We start from the raw sequence: 19,705 nt of genomic DNA on the forward strand, positions 1-19,705 counted from the left end.
AAGGCAGCCTGAAATTCGCCGTAATTGAATGCCGTGAACGCGAATATTTTCGGCACTGTTTTGGATAATGTTTTAGAAAGCATTGAACTGTATTTCCTAAACTCTGTTTTGGTAGGTTTAATGGCCCTGAAAAGCCCCTTGTTTTTTGGAATGGTTCCAATTTAGAAAACTTAGTACTCGTGGTTTTGAAAAAAAAACCATTTCGAACGCCCTCGATGCCGCCTTGTTCTGGATTTGCCACCAAAGCAGTTTGTATAAAGAACAAACTTTTTTCTTCTACCTGATGCCGTTTTGCGATTGCGTTTGCCACTCGCCACTCGCTGCAACTGCCTGTTGTCTTGATGTCCACCGAACCGAATGTGTTCTGTTCCGAATGCGGGTTTTCTTATCGTCGCGAGCAGCTTTGCCAGCTAACTCGATCACTTCGGCGGCCGAAACTATATAACGCCGGCTAGGTGGACTGGTGCACTGGTACTAACGCGCTCGGCCTAGCTACCCTTGTGGGGAACTCTAGATCAACACGGTTCGAGTGGGATTTTGCCTTTCCCTTCACTTTTCCTCCTTTACCATGTCCAGACATGGCTGCTTGGGTTGGTTTGTTGATGTGTTGTGATGCGAACCGATGTGGTGTACGGTTTGAACGAGAATGATCGTTACGGCAGCGGAGCGGGGATTTTTAAGCTGAATGGCTGGCTCGAGAATTACGCATATGTGAGACTGCGATCAATGTTTCGTTAATTTTTTTCTTTTTCCTTTCCAATCGTGCTTCATTCTATTTCGCTGCTGCTTTGGTTGCCCGTTTTGGTCGGTACGATTTGAAGAGCACAAAATGGACCAATCAAGAATGGGCACATATTGCATTTTGACAATGCTTGATATTTCACAACTATTCAATTATTTACCTCAAGAAAAATGAAATGTTATTCGGTATGATAGATGCGTAGATATATTTCCTATCAATTGATGCAAAAACCTTTGGGATCTATTGAGAAATGCTCGAGTTATAAGCGTTCCAAATCTTGCATTTTTTTCCTACTTGTTCAGTGCCTAGATTTCCATTTCACCCCCTATATCTTCCGGTTAGACGTAGTCCTACGTCAAAAGCAGATACCGATCCAAAGCACAAAACGATAAACAATACGGTGCATATCATACGACAACCACAAAAATTCTAAAAGAAAAGAACAAAAGTATGAACCAGTTTATAGTAAAATCAACAAACAGTGTAAGACAAATAAAAAATATGCTACTGAAGGAAGGATTGTTTCAGTATACAAAATAATTTATAATAAAACAAATCAAACAAAACTCAGTCAGGTAGAAGCGGCTGTATATGGTGAAAAAGTTGGAAGAACCGCCAGCTATGTTGCGAATGGTTTCAAAATCAGTTCCATAAGTGTGCCCGTTACCAGCTCAAAATAAAACTACTACCCAAAGAAACACCCCCACAATGATTGTAGGGGAGCCGCGGGTAAGACGGACAGTGGGTGTATGATGGACAGGTGGTTGATTTGTATAGTTGCATTATGAATTTCAAATTTCTGTTGATGGGAAACCCTTCTACATGCTATTCTATAATATTTAAACCGTCCTATGACAATGAATACTGATCAAAAGTGGAATGGAGAAACAAAAACCGAAAATCGAAGATGATTCCGTGTGTGGATGTACTTTTGCGTCTTCGATATTAAGCATTTTGAGTGGTTTAATTGCAAAATTGAATTCGCTGATGGTTATATTTCGGTTTGTGAGTTGACAGAGAAACGATATTAGGTATGTACGGAAAAGTAAATTCATTCGTAAGTGGTAAATTTAAATTATTGAAATAAATGCACTGGGGGTGAAATGGACAGTTATATCCATAATCACATCCAATGCATGATGGAAAGTGAAGGGAAGAAGGGATTGAACTCTTTTTTATATTGCTTTTTCTTTTGACGTAGGATTACGTCTTTCGGGAACATATTGGGGTACAAATTGAAAATCGAAAAACGAGCACATCGTGAAAATTGTCCAATTTTAAACGCTTATTGCTCAGCCATTTCACGATGGATTGATGAGATTTTTGCGTCAATTGATTTTTGCACTCCATAACAATTTTTGATATTGAAGAAAATAATATATTACTTGAAACTAACTATCGAACAGTTCAAAAATCTCAACCCCTATCCTAACGGAAATACCCACTTCTGATTGGTCGAAATTGACGACACATGCGGCCACCGAAATGTGTTCCCTAACAGAGACATCAAAAACAAGCTGCCTGGGGGAAATCGGCATAGCAAATACTTGAAAGTAGGGAAAACTTTTGTTCCCTAACAGAGATTTCAAATTCAAGGTACCTGGGGAAAATTAGCATGTTAATACCCTCGTGGTCGATAGTTTAACAAAAGGCGCGCACAAATGGATAGTGTTCATTATAACTAACGTGGACATTGCTGATTGCATACGTGCTGACAAATAAGTTGGGGGCGATGAACGAGTGTTTTTAGTGTTTAAGAATATTGAAGAATAGTAAGAAAATTAAAGAATGATGTTTCAATGAACTGAATAGAACTTATGTTTGATAGAATATAAATGAAATTTTAATTTGGAACTTTTATATTGGTTACTTCGTGAAATTTGATATAAAAAAATTTTCTCTGTAATAAAGTAACACGTTTTTTTTCTGGTGAGAAAAATTGATAAGTGTGTTCTCTCGTGATACGCATTACCCAATGACTAATCACCATCCTTCTATCAACAGTCGGTTGTGAACACTGGTGGAGTGAACAAACAATACCTAGCAACCAGACAAAACCGCTCTTTTTAGGGCCACCAAATCATTATCGAAGAGTTTAACAATGTTATTCTTCAAACATATCCAAAATCAGCATACAACAGATAGCCTAACGGAATCCTACGTCAACTATGCGGTCGTGTCTCGGAAACAACCCTCCTATGACTTTTTATTCTATTTCAGAGAGAGTGAAATTATTCCTCTCGCGAGCGATAAACTCTACGCTTCGTATATTATGAACCTGTGAACAAAACGACAGAGCTGGACTGATAAACAGTAAAAACCAACGATGAATCGGAAATATTTAGGAATCCTTAGGGTTTCGGTTTACCCTGATTTCCCCTAATACTTTTCCGTTCACTATTTTTGAAAGCATAGGCAGCCGTGGCAATGTTCCGAGCTCTGCAATATAATTTTCCTAACCAATGTTAAAGGTGCAAACATTTACATTATAGACCCATTAAACGTAAAAATAATACTGTTGATAACTGTATTGATATCAACACAATTTTATTTCATTGATTTTCATGACATGAAACGCTATGACCCAGGATTAATATTTTATTGAGTTGTTTTTATAGCTGTTTCGATGATGTTGTCTGGCATCAGTGTCGAAAAAATTACGATACAAACCATTACAAACAAAACCATTGCGGATAATTGAAAAATGAAAATTGAACCTTCATAGCACTAGCTCGAGTTTTCCGACGTTTTTCACTATACAGTGCGACGACAGATGAAAACTTAATATCTTGTGAGTAATCGATTAGAGTTTGGTTGATATTATTTGATGCGAAGTGTGCGAAAACGATCATTTTCTTCATGTAAAAATAATGGCGACCAGTACATACAACACACATGTCGAAATTTAATACGAACGCAAATGGTTAAATTTATAAGTTCAATCTTGAATCATAATTCTAACTTTAGTATCATTGATTGGTCTAGTTATTTTGAATTTGACGATGTTGATGGTATCCACGTAAAAATTTGTATTCACTGTATTCACTACATTAAGTAGGAAAAAGATAAACAGTGTTATTTATTCATTGTAAAGCTAGCCGATGACGTAGACTTTTCCATCTTTTTTCCTTAGATTGAACATGAGAAAGCAGTACTACAACTACATATGAATGAAAAAAATACTCTCATTAAGACTGATTCGAATGCTATATGAACAAAATTGGTGAGTTGGGAAAAAATATTATTGAAATCAAGCCATAACTACTATTGGATCGTTATTTTGAAAAATCGGTAAATCTGTATGAAAATCAAAAAAATCTGTAATCTGTATCAACAGATTCTTGGTTTGAAAAATGGATGGGTTATATCTATAATATAACCGCAAGGTTGACGTGGGACTAACTTATCGTACCAATCATTTTTTGTATTGATTAATTTTTTGATTGAATGAAACAATTCTCGAATTCAATTGAATTCAATATACTTGCTTTATGATTAAAAAGATTGTATAATTCCATATAAGATCAATTCATGCATTGTGATAGATTATGTTACAAGTAAATTTAATGACAGTCCTTTTACATTTGGTATGATGCCTAGGACAAAATATGTGAACGGAAGAATTATCAAACGATTATTTAATTTTACGTTTCCTTCTGAAGTTTGCATCTCTCAAGTGTACATACTTCTCGAACGTTTCCTTCTGAAGTTTACATCTCTCAAGGGTTCGTACTTCTCGAACCGCGTATTTGCTTGATTTGATGAACTTCAGGCACTCAATTTCGATTTTGACATATACGTCGAACGCATATTGTTTAATCAATAGGCGTCATCGCAGTAATTGGTTATCAACATCTTGCCTAATCATCAAATGGTATGCGTAGGAATTCAGTGAGCAAAAGATATGAAGGCATATCATTCAATGCAATCGTGAATAACCGAGCCAAAGCGTGGTGTTGGTACCCGCTTTTGTAATCTGTATTTAGAAAACACTTTTCGGAGTGCAAAAAAATATGCAAGTGCAGAAGTACCCCCCCGGAAGACTGGTTGAGGAAACATATTCTAGTTTGCACAAAGGCAAGCGAGTACAAAAGTACTCGCAGTTTGCATTTATTTGCAGAGCCGATTTCCCCAAACATCTTGGTTTCGAAGTCTGTGTAAGGCAAACACATTTCAGTCGGAACAAAAATGCGACTTGCACGTATTCGCAATGTTAATTTCCTCAGACACCTTGGTTCTAAAGTCTGTGTTGGGGAAACACATTTCGTCAGAACAAAAATACCCCCGACTTTTATACATTTGCAATGCCGATTTCCCCACGCTCCACGGATTTGAAGTTGGTGTTAGAGAACACATTTCGGTGAGAACAAAATTCCCCATACTTTCATGTATCTGCAAGGCTGCTTGGTTTTGATGGCTGTGTTAGGGAAACCGTAGATCGAGCCAATCAAAATGAGGCAGTTAGGGCGTTTAGATAACGCTTAACATTTTACAGTTATTCAATTGTTTATCTAATGAAAAATAACATTTTATTAACTGCGATAGAAGCGTAGAAGCATTCCCTATCAATTGATGCAAACATTTTCCCGATCCAGCAAGAAATGTTCGAGTTATAAGCATTCGGAATCTTTCATTTTTTCCTGCATGTTCTGTGTTTAGGTTTTCATTTTACCCCCCATATACTCCGGTTAGACGTAGTCCCACGTCAAAAAAACTAAAAAATCTGTATAAATACAGATTATTCTGTAGATATGGTAACCCTGGGAGGGAGATGAAAGAAATGAGAGAAACGAGAGAAACGAGAGAAATTTAAACATTAATGAACGGTTAAATTTTACATACTCACGCTAAGCGAACGTCAAACACTACCGATAATGAGTAGTGCTGTTAGATTTTTATCTACTATGTTGTAATTCAAATGTAGTTCTTATTTAAAATAATAGTGAAACCAATGGGTTATTCTAAAGAATCAATTGGGATGGTAATTCTATAGTTATATCATCAGGGCATTAAGAATTTCAAGATATTATTACAAAGGGTCCGAAATATGAAGCTGTCCGAAATATGATTCAGACCGGTATTTTCATACATCAATATACTTCAATGTGTAACATTCATTCCAACAAACAAAAAAATCACGTTTAGTTACATGAATCATACAGCTAAAACCACTCAATTCAAAATTATTCTAACGCAATCGCTGAGAATCAGTGAAAAATCAACCCATCCAATTCACAACCGCAGTCTCTCCAATTCGAAATATATGAATGAACCTCAGCTTTGATGTTAGCATTCGATCAGAGAACAGCGATAAAAGATAATGACTACGATAAGCTCACAACGAGATAACAGTCAAATGCTATGTGCAAAACGGTATGATTCCAATAAACCGGATTAGTATTCGGTACGGGACAGTTTTATGGAACCGACAGACTCATCTGTTTTGTCCATTTCCGCAGTCCAACACTGATCCGTGTCTGTATTTTATATTCCATATGTGCGCGTCCTTTTTTGCTCCCATATGGACAATGCAACATGTTATCGTCGGACCGTCTAGTAGTGAAATCGCTTTTTGGAAGGACTATCGCTGGAAAGTAACTGTTCACTATTGGAATTTATTATTTACATTGATGTTCGATAATAATTTATATCTCAGCGTCAGGTATGGTACTTCAAACTGGTAGGATACACTCATTGTCATGTTTGTCTATTTGGGGATTTTTGTCTAGGTTTAAATTGCGGATGTTGATACTTCGTTGGGATCCGTGGAAACACTATTCAAAATGGGAATAGAGTCATCAAGAACGAATAATTATTAATGCGCCGACATAACATGAATTGAGCACAAAAACACTCAAAATGGCAAAACGCATCAGTCTCGAAGACGGAGAAATCAATTACTGGTTCTTTTCGAGTCAGGATATATGAACTAATGAAAAATAATTTTCATTCTCCCATGTACAGCTTTGGGCTATCCTCGAAGCGAAATGGTTTCAAATCAGGAAGTAAATTTTATCTTGCAATAGACGAGTTTCATGCCAACTCGTCTTAGGAGTTGGCAGCACCATCTCAGATAGTAGTGAAACGTTGTGAGAGTAAAGACATGGGTCATTTAAGCAACTTTGCATACTTGAAATATTCAAAAAAGAATTAGACTATTTTTTGGAAAAAGACAATTTTTTTTCCTAATTTTTTACAAAAAATTATAATTTAAAAACTATGATACTTACAAAATTCTTGTCAAAGGATGAAATGTAGGAAATTGTTTAAATTTTCACAAAAAAATACCAGAAACTTTTTGGGAAAAAATTGCACTGACAAAAAAGTTATTTTAAAAATCAAAATTGATTTTTCTCAAAAACGTACTTTTTTTTAAATTCCCAAAAATATATATATGAATAGCCCTTACAATTTCCAACAAGTTGTCCATATATCGGAAGATGGGCACTTTTACAGGGAAAAGGTTTTTCGAGAAAAATTAATTTTAATTTTCAAAATATTTTTTTTTCTATGAATTTTTTTTTCCAAAAAATTCTTTGAAAATTTTGAATGAAAACCAAAATGATTTCCTATATTTTATTCTTTGACTAAAATTTTGTAGGTATGATAGATTTTTTGTAAGTTTTGACGTGGGACTACGTCTAACCGGAGTATATGGGGGGTAAAATGAAAACCTAAACACAGAACATGCAGGAACAAATGAAAGATTCCGAATGCCTATAACTCGAACATTTCTTACTGGATCGGAAAGATGTTTGCATCAATTGATAGGGAATATGTCTACCCATCTATCGCAATTGATAAAATATTATTTTTCATTCTATAAACAATTGAATAACTGTAAAATGTTATCTAAACGCCCTTGCTACCTCGTTTTGATAGGTCCGATTCACGGTTTTGCCCAACACAGCCATCATATCCAAGCAGCCTTGAGGACATCGGCATTGCAATTTCATGCAAGTCGGGGGTATTTTTGTTCCGGCTGAAATGTGTTTCCCCAAAACATACTTCAAAATCAAGGTGTCTGGGGATATCGGCTTTGCAAATAAATGCAAATCGCGAGTAATTTTGTACTCGCTTGCCTTTGTGCAGACTAGAGTAAGTTTCCTTAACACGGTCTTCTAAACTTAGGAACCTAGGAAAATCGTGCAGACATTAGAGGTGAATGAACTTTCAAGTTCAAAGCTTCTATAATATGAAAAGTAGAAGTTGAAGTTGTTGATTCATGCAATCCGGGGGTACTTCTGCACCCATATGTTTTTTTTTGTACTCCGAGAACTGTTTTCCTAACATGGTTTACAAAAGCGGGTACGAACACAACGCTTTGGCCCGGTTATTTATTATTCCATTCAAGGATATGCCTTCATATCTTCTGCTCACTGAATTTCTACGCCATTACCATTTGCTGCGATAACGCCTATCGATTAAACAATATACATTCGAAGTACATGTCAAAATCGAAACTGAGTGCCTAAAGTTCATCAAATCAAGCAAATTCACGGTTCGAGAAGTACGTATACGTGAGAGATGTCAACTTCAGAGGGAAATGTAAAATTAAATAATCGTTTGATAATTCTTCTGTTCACATATTTTGTCCTAGGCATCGTACCAAACGTAAAAGGACTGTCCTTAAATTTATTTGTAACGAAGAACATAGTCTATCACAATGCATGAATTGACCTTACATGGCATTTATTCAATCTCTTTATTCACAAAGCAAATATATTGTATTCGGAAATTGTTTCATTCAATCAAAAATTTAATGATTACAAACAAATTATTGCTAAGCTAAGGTAGTCCCACGTCAACCTTGCGGTTATATAGATAGAACCCTTCCATTTATTTTGTAAATTTTGAGTTTTTTCAACTTATTTTCGGAAAATCTTATCTTAAAAACAGATCTACAAAGGAAATTACTTTTGGAAAATAAATTTCATTTTTCTCGAAAACATGCTTTTAAAATTCTGGAAAAATAGATATAAATAGCCCTTAAAATTTCCAACAAACTTTTCATACATCGGACGATGGGCACATTTACATGGAAAGAGTTGTTCGAACAACAACTTTTTATTTTTTTTGAAAAAATAGTATTATTGTTTAATTCGTAACATTTTGATGTATAAATTATCGTAATTTCCATGCTCTGCTAACTTTTCTCTATTGAGAAACATGTCAAGAACATGTCAAACGTGAGAATTTACACAGAAAAATGTTACGAGCAAAACAATATTTTTTTCAGGAGTGTTCATATAAAAATGACAAATATTCCAAAAACTATAAAAGATAGAAAGTTGATGTCTAACAACAACTAATATATATATATATAGTATGCAAAGTTGCTTAAATGACACGTGTCTTTACACCCACAACGTTTCACTGCTATCTGAGATGGTGCTGTCAAGTAGCCAGTCGAGTTGGCATGAAATTCGTCAATAGACATAAAGAAAACCAAGCTGAACTGTAACCATTTGCATCTGAAAACCTGTAGTAGGGTAGGGCGGGGCTAGTTGGTCATAGGGGTAAGTTGGTCAGTGACGATATCTTGGAATCTGAGCGTCCCAAAAAGTTAACGATCTATGGATGAAAAATAGCAAATTGCTGATCCAAAAAAAATAAGCAAATCGGAGAAACCTTTTATTAAGTAGGTTAAAAAATACGGACATGGTTCCGATTTCGCCAAAAATCATTCACGGTTTGCGCATTTTAAAATGTGTTCTAAAACTGGTTAATTACCATGGAAAAAATCGGCTCAAACGTAAAACAAAGCTTTATTGTACGTATTAGCTTTAAGTGTTAATGGAAATCGCTTTCAAAATTATTTTTGTTGAATTTTCATGAATATTCTTTTTTATATATGGAGGGGCTAGTTGGTCACACAAATTGCTCGTTTGAGAGCAACGCATATAAAATTTTCAGGTATGTATATTCACAAAATTAAATTTCTTCAAAATGAAGACATGTCTTCAAACCTGACATATCCGGTTTGCCACAAAGTGGAAGAGAGACGAAATCGCTAGAAAAGATTGTCTGACTAATTTTCAACGATAATTTGAAATTTTCATTAATTTGTTTTTTACTTGCTACATGATGTTAGTTAATTGTTTTTGTTTTGATTTAATTAATTTATTTATAATGAAGGAAACTTATAATAGAAAAACGCTTATTGTTTGCTCAAAAATAACATGCCTGTTATTGACCAATTTACCCCGTGTGTGGGGTTAGTTGGTCAATTTATTCTGAAATATCTTCTTCTTCTTCTTCAATGGCACTAACGCTCCTAGAGAAAGAGAGAACTTCGCCGTCTCAACGTAGTATTACTTGCGTCATTTTTATTAGTACTTAGTTGAGATTTCTATGCCAAATAACACGCCTTGAATGCATTCTGAGTGGCAAGCTCTAGAATACGCGTGATCACAGTGCAATTCGGAGGAAATTTCTTTGACGAAAAATTCCCCCGACCAGAACGGGAATCGAACCCGAACACCCGGCATGTTAGTTATGACGCTAACCACTCGGCCAAGGGAGCACATTCTGAAATATAAAGACGTTAAATAAAAGAAAAATGTCAAATAACTGATTCTCTGGTTATTTTTCATTGAAAGGGTAAAAGGTAAGCTTCATTGTGGTACATAACATTCTAACACAAAACTTCGTATTACAAAGTTATAATCAAATTTATTCAAAAATTTATCCAGTTATCGCGGTACAAATTCTTTAATATGCATGAAAATATAATGAGGAATTTGAACACACCCTCATTCAGATACATCAAATGAGTTTGTGCAAGATCGCACAAACCTCACAAACGCTTAAAACCAACGAAGCATAAGCCGTTCCGCCGTGTGAATGAGCCCGCGTCGCTTTACGTTTCATAGCAACAATCCCGCCTGAACATTATAAATGCTTTATACCATGCTCCCGCTCTCATCACCATTCCATATGCTCGATGATGCTGTGATCTGTGTGCAGCTGGTAGCAGCATACGTACACACACATACAAACATCCTCGTTCCTGTTATCGTTTTTATGCTGCGTACCCATTGGTGACCACACTAACTTGAACCGTATTTTCCTCCTCTTTCTATGCTTTCATGTCACCCCGATGCTTGTGTGTGCGCGCAATAACTGACACTTTGTATAATGGTAATGCTGGCGCTGAATTACTAACCATACTGCATGATTTAACCTCACCGCATCACACCCCCGCTTATAACCTACCTACAGCAGCAAATACGACGGCAGAATCTGCAACACCATATTCTGCTACAAGCAACATAGCAGCAGCGGAAAATACAACAGCGCTTGACACCGACCATTCGCTAACGAACTCAACCCCGGCTTTCAACAAAGGTAAGTGGAAAGGATACTGTTTTCAACTGTTTTATGTGGGCCGATCCCGGCGGTACTGCAATACCGGGCCAACCCGTGGCGGAAGTGGAGCAAGCCCCTAACCGTTCCGCCCTTTCCCAAAAATCAGTTTAACATTTGTTGTCTCCCTATGGGAGATCTATCAGATGTTAAGCTGATAAGAACAGATACTACACTTTGATCTTAGCCTTTAGGCCGAGAAGCGATAACTTGAATTCGGTTTCCAGAGAAGGTCGACGGTGGACAGCACTGTTCCGCTAGCGATATTTTGGATAGAAAGATCGAAAATGTACGATGCTGAAGGTGTGAACAGCTGCCAATAAGAAAAGGTAGTGGTGAAATACGATTTCACCGAGTATGCAAATTGTAATCAGTGGAAAATTTGGAATAAGCTCTTTCAACGTAGGACTACGCCTAATGTTTAACTCTTTAACAAGTACTGGCAACTATATTGCCATCAACAAAAAATATTCTTTTGTTGCACTTGGGATATTCTTACAATATTTTACTTAGCCAAAACCTTCTAAAGGTATCTGGCAATACTTCAATTTTTTTTGGGCTAAAAATGTACGATATTAATTTGGGAGTCATTTCTATGTAAGAAAATCACGATTTTCAAGCGCCGGCGAAAAATTCTGTTTAAATTAGTTGACAATGCATCATGTTGAAAAGTTTTTCACTGTAAATGTACTATTTGGGATCTGATGTATAAGATCATGCACTTTTTTCAATAAAATAAATGGTGTATTTATATATTGTCACCAATTTTTTCAAAGGTAAATATGTGTTCTTCCTCATGTAAGGATTATGTTCTCTGAAGTTGAAGTCGATCCCTTGCCTAGTTCTCACGGCCCGTTATAGGGTTAATGGACTAAATGGGAGTAAATTGAAAATTTAAACACTGAATATGTAGAAGGAAATGAAGGATTTGGAATGCTTATAACTCGAGCATTCCTCAATGAATCGCAAAGATGTTCAATCAAATTTAATTTTTCTTCAGATAAATAATTGAATAATTGAACTATCTCGTATCGAACTCGTTTTAATTGGTTCAACTCGTTCTCCTCAAATGGTAGAGGCCAAAATGAGCAACCAGAGAAACAACGGAATACGGATTCCCCAGCGCTGACTTCAAAACCAAGGGGAAATTGACATTACAAACACATGCAGGCCGGTGGTACTTCTGTTCATTTCTTCTGTTTTTTCAACGATTTCCTGGACTAACACTAATTTTTTGCTAACCAACTTAATCGCAAACCCAATTACCCTTATCATTACGCTTTCATTTGGTTCCTGGAACGTTCCTGTAGAACTTCTGCATACAAAGATATTTCTTTTTGAACGAAAAAATTCGAGGGGTTGTATCCGAGACACGACCGCTTAGGACGTAGGACTACGCAATCTATTTTTTTATTAATTTGTTGGTTTATCATTTCGATGTTATTTGCGAATACGTTAAAATTTCATAAATAAGATAAATTGGTAAAAAGTTCCGGCGACCCTGAAATGGTTTAATGGCTTGCGTGGTTTTGTAGAATCATTTCGAGAAGCAACGATTCTTTTTTGCCTTTGCGAGAACAACACACTTATTGGTCATATGACGCAATTTGTTTCTTTATATCAATGCACGCATTGCACTGAGTATTTAACAAGAGGCATCTTCCGTGCATCGCCATTCAACATGAATCAAACACGCGTCTAACACACAGTTGCAGGTATAAAAATGAAACATCGCGAGAATTACCGTTTATGAAAAATCGTTTCTCGACTCGACTTGATGTGAAATATTCGCTAACGTACACAGCTCGAGGGGAAACATAAAACATAAAACGAGCAGAATAAATGACCTTTGATGTTTCGGGCACAAAAATATTCCGAGAATTTTCCTCAGAAGAGATGCAATACTTATACGCTAGTGACAGTTTACTTACTATGCTTACTATGGAGTTTACTTCGCAAGTATTCTCATTCTCACCGTTGTGTCTATCCTAGCGGCTGCATAAATTGCCCGTTATTGACAGCTCTGTTCGGGGACAACACACACAAATGTACAGAACAAATATAGGGGAAATGGGAATGCTTCCAATACCTCCTTCGTTCTCAAGCGTATCAATGTACTTGTGTATGTCGACGATATGAAACTTTTCGTGGAAAAATGAAAACGACATCGAGGTATTCCAAAATGACATACATGTACCGTTCTGAATCATATTTCGGACACTTTGTTCTAATATATTGAAATACTTAATGCACTGATGATATAACTATAAAATTAATATCACAATTGCTTCTTTAGAGTAATTCCTTGGTTTCATTATCACTTCATTTGAGAATTACATTTAGGAAATTACATTATAATTACGTAGTAGGAAAAAAATCCAACAGCACTACTCATTATCGTTTGTGTTTGACGTTTGCTTAGCGTTAACACGTACAATTTACCCCTCAATATCAATATTTAAATTTCTCTCGTGTTTCATCAGTTCTCATCATCGTTATTAGGTTACTGTGATTGCTTGGTAAGTGTTTCGCAGTTGACTATACAATATAATTAAATGTAATGTTATTTTCGTTCAAAAAATTACAAAATAAAGTGTCCGAAATTTGAATTCAATCTGTCCGAAAATTATTTTTTTTATAAATAGTGTCCGAAGTTTGATTCTTATTCGTTTGATTTGGAAAGCTTTTTATTCGATGATTTTTTTATGTTTTCAATCAAATAGGTACCAAACTAGAAAGCTTAGAAGCATATAAAACTAATTTATTAAAAATATCAACCAAATAATACCTGTGCATAAAGTTGAGATCTGTTTTCTGCATCATATGGCTTAAGCGTCCGAAATATGATTCAGAACGGTATGCAATACTTGGTGTAATAAAAAAAAGGGTGGGTTATATCTATGATATAACCGCAAGGCTGACGTGGGACTACCGTTGGCTTAGTAATCATTTGTTTGTATTGATTAAATTATTCAGCTTCAACGATGTATCCTTTTCTACGATAATGCTTTTGACGTAGGACTACGTCTTTCATTTCTATACTGGGGTGTAAAATCAAAGTTTCGAAAACGAAAGCGTTACGCCGAAGACCGAGATTTTGAGTGTTAATAGCTCCTAAACAACTGAACGAAATGGTATGATAAACACTTTCTACGCGTTCTATACTTGTTACTTTCTGATCCAAAAACTTGTTTCAATAGTCTTAAATTTGCTTTCAAAATAGGCTATTGAAATCACCAATCGGTATATAAGCGAGCGCCGCTCGGAAATCCACTCAGTTCTAATTGAACAGCGATTGGAGCATGTTGTCGCTGTTGTGGTGAAGCTCTTCGTTTATCATGAAAGCGCGGATGAACGGTGTCACCAAGAACCTGTTTGTGCACCTTAGGCCAGAAGGGAATCCATCAGGAGGAGAGTGATGCTACAAACGGTTCCCCGGGAAGATCTCGAAGCAGCCGCTACACACACACACACACATACACGCACGGAATTCTTTCCGTTTGGATCGAGAAAGATCCGGAAAATAATCTGCCAGTTCCTCTAGGAATTTAGAAATACATTCATGTGAAAGAGTTTATTTGAATGTTTTCTATCCATGTAGCACTGTGACCAAATACATTAGGTTTTGTGATTTTTCAATCAATCGCAATCAACAGGATAGCTTCTGAAGATTATTCTTCCCCATCAGTAGGATATTTCCGTATCCAATATTGGATGCATAAAACCTTGTGCCTCCAACGTAACGCTCTCGTTTTCGAAGTTCTCCAAATATTCATTCATTCAGAATGAATTCAGATTCAACTTCATACAAATGATCTCTAAATCAACGATAGTCCTACGTCACCCTTGCGGTTATACCATAGATATAACCCACTTCCTGTTTTTTCTTATTGGAACATATCCTTTTTCTATCCCTCAATTCAACATTTCGTATACATTTTCTATCCCTCAATTCAACGTATCGCTAGCGGAACAGTGCTGCTCACCGTCGACCTCTGCTAGGAACCATGCTTAAGCTATCGCTTCTCGGCCTAAAGGCTAAGATCAAAGTGTAGTATCTGTTCTTATCAGCTTAACATCTGATAGATCTCCCATAGGGAGACAACAAATGTTAAACTGATTTTTGGGAAAGGGCGGAACGGTTAGGGGCTTGCTCCACTTCCGCCACGGGTTGGCCCGGTATTGCAGTACCGCCGGGATCGGCCCACGTAAACTATCTGAAAGGGCTACCTTGTAGAACCAACGATCTGGTTCGGCTATTATTAAACTCGTTCTAAGAGTCATCTGTAGAAATGAGTCTCTGATGAAGTTCACATATACGTTTAAAATGTCAATATCCCAACATTATATTTCGCGGTTAAAAATGAGAATAGATATCACAACAGCATGAACATGAAACATAATTGATTTTGTTGTGAATGAATCGAATCATTTTGGAAAATAATGCCAAAAAGTGAAATACACAAATGTTTAAAGCATTTTAAAGTTTAAAGCACGAGCGAAAACATCGTTTATTATGAAAAATTGAAAATCGTTTGTTTAAAAAATATAAACACTTTCAGTGCATCCAATATTGTGAATTAAAGGAAGTATGTCAATGGAATCTGATTTTTAATCGCATGATCATTATTTTAGCAAACCGATCTCGAAATTTGTCTGCTTTTGGCATGGATGAACAGAAATCTATGTGTGATTGTCAACGAGTGATTCAAACAATCTGATTTGACTATTACGATAACCGCATTCTTGAAACGATGATACTCGCGATCAACATTCTCCTCTCTTGATGGTTCATCAAGTCAATTTGTCATCCAGTAAACAACACTTGGGCTTGTTTTCTTTAACACGTTCAATTGCCCCCACTATGAATTTCAAAATTAGCATCAAATCTGGAGTTTGTTGAAAGAACTTCCTTAAGGTGGCCGTACACTGTTTGCCCGGAGGTCAAATATTTGTTGTTTTTTGACAGATAAGGTTTGATTTGATATTTGTACAAACACTATTTTGTTTGCCACTCTTCAATTTCCAACAATAGTAAACAATATCAAACACCGAACAAGGAAAAAATCAACTGAAATATTCAAGGTAACCTAACCATGTATCGATAGGTTCGAAGAACAGACTGAAAAAATATGTTAGGCATCCAATAATTGAATATTTGCTTGTCGTGTTTTGTGTAGAATATATTTGATCAGTTACAGTTTGACCAAATTTTATCTGTCAAAAAGAGTCAAATATTTGGCTTCGGTCAAACAGTGTATGAGCACCCTTATTTCCAGATTTCATCTGTGGAGTCATCGTCTTCTGTTTTTTAAAGTTCCGATAATTGTCTTTTTCAAGTAAATACCCCGTTAAATGTTCAAAAATTGACTTGAATCCATCAGTTTCAATCCCAGAAATTACATTTAATTTACTACAGTCAAATGTAGAGATGTGCCATCCGCTCATGAGCTGTTCCGAAGAATCGACTCTTTGAAGTGAGTTGACGCGGAACAGCTCGCAAAAAAAATCAAACAGCTCTTCAGCTCACTTTGATGATGATGAAGAAGGAGAGAAAAGAGCTGTAGAATTGAAGAGAGTGTGTGAGCTGTAAGATTCAAATGAACTGACCGTCTCTCGCTCTTCGTGTTAAGACATCAGTTTAGTTTCATTTGTCCCACGTCTTTTCAACTGTTATATTCGCGTTGACGGCATTGAGCTTTGTTTACCAGTTTAGGGGGCGCCAAAAATAATAATTGGCTCTCAGGCAGAATGAACACGTTTTTAAAATTCAAATTATTAATGAAAATTAACTTCTGTGTATCAAATGAGTATTCTATTTCAATGAAAAACACTTTGTTTGCAGGCGGTGCAAAAATCTCATAAGATTTTTTTTTTTTTTGAAGAAAACTTTCTATTGTAATGTAAAGCCTCAGTAAAAATGTCGGAAATGTTGTACTCGCCGAGTCTGTTGTAAATAATAGTCTGGAATACGTGTTTCAAGTAATTAATAATATGGTGTGAAAAATTTCATTTGAATTTTAACATTTTCAAACTGGATTCGTGGCTATCGAGTTTGGGACCCAAATTGAAAGTCGGCACTGACAACTGAGCTGAAGAGCTGTTCATAAAGAACAGCTCATTTAGATGAGCTGATTTGCACACCTCTAGTCAAATGAACCTCTTCTTACTGTATCCTGCCGCTAATTTCTTAATCACCACTGTCACTTTGAATTACTATTATTTCACCAAAACTTCAAAAGTTCAAAGAAATTTAGTTTCCTCCAAATTAACCACTCAGACAGCGACCAATCCTTGCAAAAGAGCCCGATCATCAGCAGTTCGTGACCCTACCGTAAACGATAGAGTGCAACCGAACCAAGTTTCACGCTCCGGACTAGTCACGATGTCTCATCATCGTGGGTGGGAAATCTTTTCCTTTCGGAAAAAACTTGTGGAGAAAACTTGCCTACAGAAATGATCCTGTGAAGCACAGTCTTGTCTGAACGTCGCTCTAGCAAAATCACACTATCCAAGTGAAACATATTCCTCTAGTGATGCTTTATGTGGGTTCGTTTCAGTTCCCCACGACCGTTTTACGGTGACTAATCATGGGTGTGCGTTAGTGTACGTGACTATTACTCGTGAGCGCTTAGCGCGTAAGCGCGGCGACTAGTAATGATTGTTAACACGTGAGGTTTAGCTCTCGAAAGAGTCGCACATGCGGTGTTATAACTGTTAATTGAATGACTCTTCTTTATAATATGGAGTGGGATTAACACATATTGCTTCTGAATGAAAGAAACCACTGAAACGTTCTTCAAAATTTGCACTGACTTGAGTAGACTCTCAATTAGACGCGAATGAACTGAAAAGTTTGGGCTTCTACTAAATAAATAACCAAACTAGACTTTTAATTAAAATTGTTTTTATTGTTAATTTGGAAACCATAATATTACGCACATAGAACTAACAACAATTAAATCCACGTTAGTAAGGCGGCGGTGACACTGGATACAGAAAAGTGGTCGTACGAATTGTATGCAATAGTGAAGCTAAACAACCACATTGAGTTGTATTGGTGTGGTTACATTGCTTCCCCCTTGCTTCGTTCGTATTCGTCAGCTTCTATCGAACAAAATTGTTTGTTTCTATTCGTACAATCAAATTTTCGTGCGTACTCCTATCCAAAGTAACCTTAGCCTAATTGCCTACAGCCAACACGTTCTCAGATAGCATGTGCTGCATATGCCATCACAAATTGACGTCATCTATTTAGATTTGTACGCTGACTGTTCGTCTTGAAGCGGACCGAAATAGAACTAGCAGAAGCTGACTGGTCTTGAATTAGGAATTAACTCGTCGACATTCGTAGTGTTCTATGGCACATTCTTCAAAAATGATACAGATGTATTTTTTTAATTCATTCATTATTTTTGCAGTTCATTTATTGCATTGCGAAAAGTAATAGCAGATGTATTTAATATCTATGTGACATCATTCATAGATGGTACATCGAGTAGCAGCAGCAATTGAGGCGATTTTTGTTGGTAAACCGAATTTCATGTTGACGGCGTTGAGCTTTGTGTTCGTGAGTGTGAAGCGAAAATGGTAATAGATATTCAGGTGGAATAAACACATCTTCAAAATCAAAATTATGAATGAAAAAAATACCTTTCCCGTATATAATATGTATTCTATGGCATAGAGAAACATGTTCTCTGAAAGGAAAGAAATATTCTACGAAAATCGTGCCTGCTATATTAAAATGATGATGGTTTCGTGGTAATGAGACAATTTACAGAAAAATGATTGATTTAGAATCGACGAGGGAAGAATATCAAATAACAATCTTCATTTAACACTTTCGTCGTCCGTCACCCAGATATGGGTGACACTTTCCTCGTTCAAATTGAATAGGATTTTCAAATGGAATTTGACAGAATATGCACCTAAATGTAACTATAGAATATGTGAAAAATCCTAAAATCGTATTAATATAATGTTTATACTATAATTTTTATCAATTTATAGTACGGATGGTTTGTACTGCAGTTTTTTGCGTAACCCGTATAATATGACTTTGACATGTGCTTTTGTTGTCAATTCGTCTTCAAATAGTTAAAAAATTTCACTAGATGTAAAGGTTGTCTACAAACAAAGTCTTTGGTCTTCATTTGATAATTCATCCGCAAGTTGGGCCCCGCGAGAAACTCAAAAACGGCGCATTAGGCGTCGAACGTTTTAAATTTATATGAATCAAATTGCCTTCGAGCATGCTAATCTGACAGACAGTACCTTTGAGTCACATCTCGATAGATTTAGACTAGGGTTGGCCGATTTTCATCAAAAGATCCATCTCAGAGAATCGATTTTCTAAACGGTGTAGGGACCGATTCACTGATTAACACGTTTGTCGTCCCATCGCCCAGATCTGTGTGATTTTGATACAATAGGCACTCAAATGTAAATAGAACATGCATTCATTTCGAATGATCTTTTGAATCTCCTAATGATGTGAGTTATCAGTTCCAACAAAGTGCATCATGAATTGATAAATAAAGAATTGCTGAGTCATAGCTCGTGTAAAAATTTGTCCACAAACAATGTGCGTTC

At 36.3% G+C, this 19,705-nt stretch overlaps 1 protein-coding gene and 3 non-coding genes across 11 annotated transcripts in view; 2 read left to right on the top strand and 2 right to left on the bottom strand.

Annotated features, from left to right (window-relative positions):
- The window catches only part of LOC129765280 (peroxidasin), a 368,884-nt gene that overhangs the window by 187,398 nt on the left and 161,781 nt on the right, over positions 1-19,705 (top strand). For 6 of the 8 annotated variants that reach the window (XM_055765418.1, XM_055765419.1, XM_055765421.1 and 3 more), the window contains exon 9: positions 10,967-11,092. The exons of 1 other annotated variant lie outside the window; for it this stretch is intronic. In XM_055765418.1, the coding sequence (XP_055621393.1) occupies positions 10,967-11,092 (126 nt within the window). The remainder of the gene's footprint in view (positions 1-10,966; positions 11,093-19,705) is intronic. One more of the 8 variants, XM_055765422.1, reaches the window with a different exon arrangement.
- LOC129772016 (U2 spliceosomal RNA) lies at positions 11,123-11,317 on the bottom strand. Its single transcript, XR_008742533.1, has one exon. It is a non-coding gene; the product is annotated as a U2 spliceosomal RNA (small nuclear RNA).
- On the top strand, positions 15,129-15,323 carry LOC129772018 (U2 spliceosomal RNA). Its single transcript, XR_008742535.1, has one exon. It is a non-coding gene; the product is annotated as a U2 spliceosomal RNA (small nuclear RNA).
- Positions 17,382-17,589, bottom strand: LOC129772022 (small nucleolar RNA U3). Its single transcript, XR_008742538.1, has one exon. It is a non-coding gene; the product is annotated as a small nucleolar RNA U3 (small nucleolar RNA).

This window comes from Toxorhynchites rutilus, chromosome 2 (assembly GCF_029784135.1).
Source record: "Toxorhynchites rutilus septentrionalis strain SRP chromosome 2, ASM2978413v1, whole genome shotgun sequence".
In the NCBI taxonomy this organism is placed as follows: Eukaryota; Metazoa; Arthropoda; class Insecta; order Diptera; family Culicidae; genus Toxorhynchites; species Toxorhynchites rutilus.